Source organism: Elephantulus edwardii, unplaced genomic scaffold, assembly GCF_000299155.1.
Source record: "Elephantulus edwardii isolate Elephantulus edwardi_28Jun2011 unplaced genomic scaffold, EleEdw1.0 scaffold00018, whole genome shotgun sequence".
NCBI classification, from domain to species: Eukaryota; Metazoa; Chordata; class Mammalia; order Macroscelidea; family Macroscelididae; genus Elephantulus; species Elephantulus edwardii.
Genome location: NW_006399768.1, coordinates 25770214 through 25779558, shown reverse-complemented (window position 1 = coordinate 25779558; position 9345 = coordinate 25770214). Strand labels below are relative to the sequence as shown.

The window sequence follows — 9345 nt, the reverse complement described above, 5'->3', positions numbered from 1 at the left end:
AAGGAAGGTTGGCACTGCATAGAGCAGGGTTTAGGGCTGTTGTACATAGGGTCGCTATGAGTTGCAGGAAACTCAACAGCACATAACAACAACACCACTTATGCAGTAAGTATACAGTGAAATCAAAAGGGAAAAAAAAGCTTTCCATCTCAAAAAGCAGCTTATACCATCTAAATTTCTTTTCTTTGTTGACCCTGCTGGCATTTGAAATACCACTGGCCTAGCTTCTAACATCACAACAACATGTAGGCCTCTACATTATGAAAAAATGACAAATGAAGAAAAATATTAAATTGATAGGGACTTAATTTTACTTGAATCCACAAGCATGACCCATGGAGACAGTAGTCAAGAAATGAAATAACATAGTGCATTGAGAACAATATGCTGCAAGACTTTTTTTAAAGTCTTCGAGAGCAAAGGGTGTCACTATGACGAGTAAGGCATGTCCGACCCAAGCCATGGTATTTACATTTGTCCCATATATACGTGAAAGTCAGACAAATAGCCAGCAAGGCTGAGGAACGTCACACATTGAATTATGGTGTTGATAAAGAAAAACAAATTTGTTTGGGAAGAAGTACAGCCAGAATACTCTTTGGAAGTTAAGATTGGTAATACTTCATTCCCTATGCTTTGGATATGTTATCAAGGAGTCCTTGGGGAAAGACACCATTTTTGGTTAAAGTGAACTTCAAAAATGAGGAAGTCCAACAAGCTGACATAACCACTGTGACAAGTTCAAATATAGCAAGGACTGTAAGGATGGCCGAGGACCAAGCAGTGTTTACATCACAGTACATGGGATCACTATGAATCAGAACCTGTACTATGATGCCTAACAGCAACAAAATTCTTTTTAACATGTTGCTGCACACTTTTAAATTGAGACCTTGCTTACAAACACTTAGAAACATATTTATAGCCATCATTTGAAGCAACGTGTTAAGGAGTCCTTGTGGTATAGCAGTTAAGTGCTTAACCACAAGGTTGGAGGTTCAAATCCATCAGCCACTCCGTGGCAAAACAAAAATAAAAAAATAATTAAGATTTGGAAGTATGTTGCTATAGGCATTACAACATAGAAACCCTACAAGGCTCCTACCTTTCAGAATACATGCCACAGCTGCAAATTTAGGTGTTGAAATTAATTTTAAACCACATGAAACACACTACATGAAAAGGCAAAACAAAGAACCATTTAAGTCTTTTAGTAAAAATTTAGTTGCTTCTTCTTGTTACGGGCTGTTGCGTCACCTGCAACCCATAGTGACCCTATGTGCAGCAGCGGTGAAGCCTGCCCTGGAGCCAGTTTCACTGACTCCAAAAGACCTGCCTTCATTGTCCTGGTCACTGTGTCAATCCATTTCATCTGGGGTCTTCCTCTCCTGTGCTGTCCCTCCACCCTTACGAGAATGATGTCCTTCTCCAAGGATCGATTCCTCCTGGCCACATGCCAAAAGTATGTGATATGGAGCTTCAAAATCCTAGCCTCCAAGGAGAAACTTGTTTTCATCCTTTCCAAGACAAATTTATTTGTTTTCTTGGTGGTTCATGGTATGTTCAGTACTCTTCTCCAGCACCACAAGTCAACGGCATCAATTCTTCTGTCTTCCTTAATCATTGTCCAGCTCTCTGATACATAGCAAGTAATTGCAAAGACTTGGCCTGGATCAGGCACCCCTTAGTCTCTAGACTAATATCGTTGCTACTCAGTACTCTGGAGAGGTCCCTGATAGCAGATTTACCTAATGCAATTCATCTCTTGATTTCCTGACTGCTAGTACCAAGAATTTTGATTGTGGAGCCGAGCAAGTTGTAACTGTTAACATCAATCTCTTCATCCATCATGGTGCTGCCAAGTGGCCCAATGGTGAGAACTTTTGGCTTCTTGATGTTGAGTTTCAATCCATGAAGATGAACTTAATTAGCTAAACTATTTAATAGTTGAATTTTTTTTAAAAATTGCATTTTATGTACATTGTAAAACTGCAATAAAGAATTACAAACTTAAAAAAAACCTCTATAGACTAAAACTATTTAAAAAAAATATCTGCTGGAGGGTTAGCTTTGAGTTGGTTCTGCCTCAATAATACATAACAACTCTGCCATCAAAGAAGAAACTCGGCAAAGAAAATGTTAGGCATTCCTAAGGCTGTACAGTGGCAGACAGAGGATTGTAAACGGAGGTCTCATTCCCAAGTAGCACATTTCCTGGTGATGAAATTTGAAATATTATTTTGTATTCAAATTATAATTTCCTTTTCCAAAAAGCATAGTATGCTGAAAACAATTATTCCTTTATAAATCTAGATTATGAAATTATTAGCAATTTCTCATCATAGTCTCATGCAAGTTAATAATTAACAGTTTGGAGAGAATCAAAGACTAGATTTTCACTTATCAGAAGCACTTGTAAATTTTGGAGCAGAAAGAGACAGTAACTTCCCTTGAGACAGCTTTTCCTTTACCTCAGGAGATCAAGGCTCTAGGCTAATTAAACATATGTGGCACTTTCCCTTCCTCCCACCAGGAGATAGATTCTTGTTTCTGAAGTTTTGCTCTTTATAGAGGTTTCTGGGGTCTGAACTTAAACTTTAGATTCCTTCTACATTGTCTACATGGTCAAAATAGGCTCATCAAGACAGTGAAACTTCAGTTTTTATTTCACAAACTTGAAATGTCACAAATTATATCATTTGTTTGCATAAAAAGGGAAACTAGTGCTGACCTGTCAGGAAACCTTGACCTGTCCAAGTTTGGCCAGCAAATTCCACTGGAGTCAATGAACTTTTCCGAGGTGTGTCTGACTGTTGAAAAGAAAATAAAATGGTGAAATGCTTCCCCCACCACTCCTTCAACCCCATGTTTTCTTTTTCCCCCCCTAAGGTCTCGGTGTAATTCTAGAGCTTCCTGATTGATACACATCAACTTTGGATTCAGCTAATACATGCCATCACGTCATTGACCAGCACCATATTTTCTAAAATTGAACTCATACCAGAGGACCTACCCGAAATGTTTGGGTTGTGCTGGGCCTTGAAAATTGGTCAACCAGGATAGTTCTTTCTCTGAGAGGCGAGCGTTCTGTACTGTCAGGTATTGCACTTAACACACGCATTTGTTGATTCCGTCCTCTGTACTAAATGAACAAAAACATATTCTTGTTGAAAAGAAATGTAACTCTTAAAAAGACACAAAAAATATCTACATATGATTCGATCATACATTAATTTATTCATTCCCTCACTTATTTGAGAACATATCTTTAGATACTGCAAAGGTGGTGTAGTCAGAAGGGTGCAGCACTGCTGACTCAAAGGCAGCACCTCTCTTACTACCTGAACTCTGACTACAAGGAACTGTGTGGGAACTGTGAGAAAGATGGGCAGTCTCCTCCAGTGTGACTTAAAATCTCAGTAACCTCCTCGAGGTCAACCCTAAGTTGATTCTGGCTCAACAACAATGAGCTTGTGGGTTTTTTTAAAAGTAGATGGTAAACTTTCAATCTATATGCAGAACAGATTATTCAAGAGGCTGGACTCTATGAGGAGAAGTATGGCATCAGGATAGGAGGAAGGTTCATAAACAACCTGTGTTATGCAGATGACACAACTCTGCTTGCTGAAACCGAGGAGAGCCTGAAGTGCTTGTTGCAGAAGATCAACAGACTATAGCCTTCAATATGGATTGAAGCTCAACATCAAGAAAACAAAGATTCTCACCACAGGGCTGATTGGCAGCATCAGGATAGATGGTGAAGAGACTGAGATTGTTGACAGCTTCAGTTTGCTTGGCTCTACCATCAACACTCTTGGTACCGGTAGCCAGGAAATTAAAAGACAAGTTGCATTTGGAAAGTCTGCTGTCAGAGACCTCTCCAAAGTACTAAAGAGCAACACTGTCAGTCTGGAGACTAAGGTGCACCTGATACAGGCCATGGTCTCTGCAATTACTAGAGAAGGACAATGATAATGGATGCTAGAAGAGAGTTGATGCGCTTGAGCTGTGATGCTGGAGAAGAGTATTGAATATACCATGCACTGCTAGGAGAGGGTGAGTGAGGCTGCTCCTTGGAGGCAAGGATTCTGAAGCTTCGTCTGACATACTTTGCACATATTGCAAGACAGTCCTTGGAGAGGGACATCATGCTTGGGAGGGTGGAGGAACAGCGCAGAAGAGGGGGACCCTCAATGAGATGGATTGATTAAGTCACTGGGGTATTGAAGTTAGGTGTGTTGGAAATGGTGGGACTGGCAAGATATAGAGCAAGGTTTAGGGCTGTTGTACCCGGGGTCACTATGAGTCACAGGTGACTCGACAGCACCTAACAATAACAACAACAACATGGTAAACTAAGAACAAATACATAAATATATTTTAATTTTAAAATGCATTATTGACCCTGATAAGAAAGCAGTGCTACAAATATGTAAACTCCAGATTCATTGCTGTTTAGTTGATTCTGACCCAAAATAACCCTCTATTGAGTTTCTGAGGCTATAAACCTTTATGGGAAGAGACTGCATTTCTCTCATAGAACACTTGGTGGATTCAAATTTTTAACCTCTAGGTTAGCAGTCCAATATGTAAGAAACTAGGCCAAGCTTAATGTAATTTTCAAACCTGAATTGTAAGAGAAATGCAATTCTACACTTGTAATTTAGACTCCTTTTAGGTGATGTTGACCTTCTTTTTTTATTTTACTCCAAAGAACAACCGGGTGGTCTATTGGGAAGAAGCTGCACTGCAATCCCAAAAGCACACAGTTTGCATCCACCAGGTGTTCAGTGGAAGAACCAGGGACAATCTCCTCTTGTATGATTTACTGTCTCTGAAAATCTGCTGGAGAGGCAACCATGAATCCGTTTCAATTCCACAGCACACAACAACAATAAAAAAGTAAATTATATTGAAGATAAACATTAATTCTTTGCTTCTTGTGTCTTCTGGGAACAGATCCTATTACTGTTAACAGTTTTCCCAAGCGGTGCTCAACCAGTGGCAAATGGAATACCAAAGAAAACTTTGCCGAAAGGGTAAGTATTACCTGTAGGCCTTTATAGTCCCTCACTTGGGGGCTTTCTTTGTTTTATTAAATACATTTAAGACACTTGTATTTCAGTTAAGTGAACTGTCGTTGCACATTTGAGGGAAACTCAGAAAACCCTACTAGATCAGTATCATAAATAAATTCTTCTGTCACTGCGTGGCTGAATTCTATCTGGATGAAGAAGATATTGCCACTACACTGTAATAAAGCTGGCAGGCTGCCTTTAAAGATAAGAGCTAATGAAAAAAATGACAAGAATAATTTACAAGTTCTTCATTTTTTCAGTTACTTAAAATGTATTGATTGTTGTTGTTATGTGCCGTCGAGTCGCTTGCGACTTATACTGACCCTATGCACAACAGCCCTAAACCCTGCTCTATCCTGTGCCAACCACACTGCCTCCAACACACCTATCCTGATTACCCCAGTCACAGAATCAATCCATCTCATAGAGGGTCTTCCCCTCCTGCGCCATCCCTCCACCCTCCCAAGCATGACGTCCCTCTCCAAGGACCCGTCCCTCCTGGCAACATGCCCAGAGTATGTCAGAAGAAGCCCCAGAATCCTTGCCTCCAAGGAGTTGCTTGGTTTAATCCTCTCCAGGATGAATCTGTTTTCTTGGCAGTCCATGGTACATTCAATACTCTTCTCCAGCACCACAGCTCAGAAGCATCAATTCTCCTTCTGTCCTCCCTAGTCACTGTCCAACTCTCTGATGCATAACAAGTGATTGCAAAGACCATGGCCTGTATCAGGTGCACCTTAGTCTCCAGAGAGACACCATTGCTCTTGAGTACTTTAGAGAGGTCATTAACAGCAGACTTTCCCATCACAATACGCTTTTTGATTTTCTGACTGCTGGTGCCAAGAGTGTTGACTGTGGAGCCGAGCAAACTGAAGCTGTGAACAATCTCAATCTCTTCACCATCCATCCTGACGCTGCCAATTGGTCCAGTGGTGAGAATCTTTGTCTTCTTGACATTGAGCCTCAGTCCATACTGAAGGCTGCAGTCCTTGACCCTCTGCAGCAAGTGCATGAGGTCCTCCTCAGTTTCAGCAAGCAGGGTTGTGTCATCTGCATAACGCAGATTGTTAATAGATCTTTAACCAATCCTGATGCCACAATTCTCCTCATACAGCCCAGCCTCCCAGATAATCTGCTCTGCATACATGTTGAAAAGGTATGGAGACAGGACACATCCCTGGCATACACCCTTCCCAATTTTGAACCATGCAGTGTTACCCTGCTCTGTTCTGACTACTGCCTCCTGGTCCAAGTATAGGTTTCGCCTTAGCACTATCAAATGTTCTGGGATTCCCATTCTTCTCAGCCACAGTTTGTTATGATTTCCTTTTCACAAATGAGAAAACTGATGGTCAGGGAGATTTGAGTAATTGGTATGAAATCATAAAATGTATATACGCCAGGACTCAACCATGGAGCTGCTTGCCTCCTGCCTTAACCATCATCTTTTCTTCACTACACTGTCCTGACCATCAGATACTTTCCCAACACCTGGCATTCTGATTTAATTTGTTTGTATTTCATAGAATAGTGACTTACACAAGATATTGACTTACAGGAGGCAGAATGGCAGTGTGACTATGACATCATTCTGTCATTACAGACTTTACCTGGAAATGCCAATATTATCCTGTATGTTTGTTTCCCAGCAGACTAGCTAAATGGTGCATAAAGTACAATGAAATCTGTCTTACAGAAACAGGGCGGGATCCAGGAACTGCAGCACTCTGTTCAATGGCCTCTGAATTGATTGGGGGTAACCTGCTTCGTAAGGTTTGAGCCGGGGAAGAAATGTGGTCTGTGCCAGTTTGCCTGTAAGAACAAAACCATGTAACTGAACCACCTAGGTGCAGAGAGAGACACACCTGCCCCAAAGTTTCTGATCTGGGTTATTAACAATGACCTGACTTCCAAAAGAAATGCTCAAGAAGAATGAGCTAAGTATTAAGAAGACAGATATAAGCAAGAGACCACCAGCCCAGATCTATTCTCTGAGTTGAGTGATAATTGTCAGTCTGGACTTTACCATGTGCCCAGTCATGCTCAGAATGGAATAGAACACAGAAGTAAAGACCTACTTCTTGCTCTTAAGGAGCTTATGACTATTGAAAACAGGATGTAAGTATAGTAAGTAACAAGAGAACAATATTACATATTATGTGATAAAACATGGTAGTATAAATTCTGAATGTAAGCACTGAATATAATTTCTGAAAGTAAGCAGATATTAGAGAATGAATGGCTCAACTAATAAGGAATAGGAAAAGCAAGGAAGGATCTAGAGAGATGAGGGGGAAAAATGAATAAGAAAAAAACCTGAAAGGATACTCTCACTCACTCATTGCCATCAAGTTGGAATGGGTTTTCCGAGGTTAGGAATCACACAGGAGAATGTCCATCTTACTCTGGCACAGCAGCTCATGGATTCAAACTGCCTACCTTTGGGTTAACAGTATCTACTAGATATTTCTTACCAACTAGGCCCCCAGAGCTCCACATAAGGAGTAAATTTTAATAAAAAAATAATGATAGAAGGCCTCCCCTTGTGAATATTATGATACAAAAGCTAAGGTGTCTGATTGTTATAGAAAAGCATAGATAGATATTCTGTAAACAGATTCCAATTTATTTATTAATAATAAATATATAAATACTAAAATATGATAATTTTGTCTGACAAAATAGTCAAAACTTTGAAATACATAAGGTATCTAAAAATCTATAGGCTCCAAGTGGAGAAGTAGTCTCACATACTTCCCGTGAGATTATAAATTATTATATCATACTGGAAAACAATTTGCGAAGGACATAAGAAGCCTTAAAATATTCACAATTTTGGTTTAATAGCTTGACTTCTAGAATTGTACCACCAGGAAATAATTTAATCATACCTTTATTATTATTATTTATATAAAATCATGTTTACTGCATATTTTAATATGGGTAAGATAAAGGAAAATAGTAATAGATAACTATCTAATGAATTACCATATACCCATATTATTATTTTGTAGTTATTAAAATTATGTTTTCAAAAGCATTTAACTACATGGAACATTTTAACAAATAATGGAAAGTTTATAAGGGAGTGACTATGGCCTAGTGGCAAGAAGCTGCACTGAAATCCTGAAGGCACGTGGTTCAAGCCCATCAACTGCTCTGAGGAAGAAATATGGGCAAACTACTCCCATAAGTTTAACAGCCTCTGAAAATCCACTGGGGGGTCAGCTATGGGTCAGTTCCAACATCATGGTACACAAAACCAAGAAAAATATCTTTTAAAAATGCTATTTTGTACAAGATCTTATCTTGGGGAACTCTGGTGGCCTAGTGGTAAATAGTTGCATTGGCAATCCAAAGGTACGAGGTTCAAATCTACTAGCTGTTACATGAGAGAAAGATGGAAAATCAGTCTCCTCTCATATGATTAACTGTCTGAAAACCCACTGGATGATCAGCTACTCAATAGTACACAATAATCTCTTACACAAGAGTAAGATTATGTAATTATTAAAAGTAAGGATAGAAAGAAAAAAAACTATAAAAAAAGACAATTAGGAAGACACACACATACACACATATAGTTGCTGGGTATACATTTCCTATTTTATGCCATAGGGACACATATAATCTTTGATTTTTATTCATGTTTTGGTATTATTCTAATGTTCTGTAGTGAACTTAACCAGTACTATTGTTGAACTCATGGTGGCCTCATTTGTATCAGGGTGACATGAGAGACAGGCATTGGAGTGATGTGTCTGCAAACTTAGGAACATAAAAGACTGCCAATAACCATGTGAAACCAGGAGATATAAGAATATACTCTCCCTTGGAGCCTTGGAGGGAATATGGCCCTGCTGACATATTTACCTCAGGCTCATAGCCTCCAGAATTGCCAGAGAATAAATTTCTGTTGCTTTAAACCACCAAGTTTTCATTAATTTGTTATAACAATGCTGGGGAGCTAATCCAAATACACTGTCTGATCTCTATCTTCTAATATATAGTTAAGTATACTATTGAAATGAAACTACCATACAAGACTCAGATTAATTAGAAAAAGGCTCTGCATATTATTGGAGGATATTTGGGCTATGATAATCCACAGATTCTATGACAAGTGCCTCTGTCTTTGCAACTTTCCATTTATCATGAGAGAAATGGGACTTACATTTTTTTTCTTTTTTTTTTTTAATTTAGGTTGTTATTTTTCATTTCAATGAACATCTACAGAGATTTTGGGATTCCATTCATTCATTGTTGC

General features: G+C 39.1%; 1 protein-coding gene across 1 annotated transcript in view; it reads right to left on the bottom strand.

The window, feature by feature from the left end:
* The window catches only part of FAM149A (family with sequence similarity 149, member A), a 41151-nt gene that overhangs the window by 3510 nt on the left and 28296 nt on the right, over positions 1–9345 (bottom strand). Inside the window, exons 11-13 of the mRNA XM_006882261.1 lie at positions 6773–6890; positions 3014–3142; positions 2732–2810 (exon numbers count right to left, since the gene is read on the bottom strand). Of these exons, the coding sequence (XP_006882323.1) occupies positions 2732–2810; positions 3014–3142; positions 6773–6890 (326 nt within the window). The remainder of the gene's footprint in view (positions 1–2731; positions 2811–3013; positions 3143–6772; positions 6891–9345) is intronic.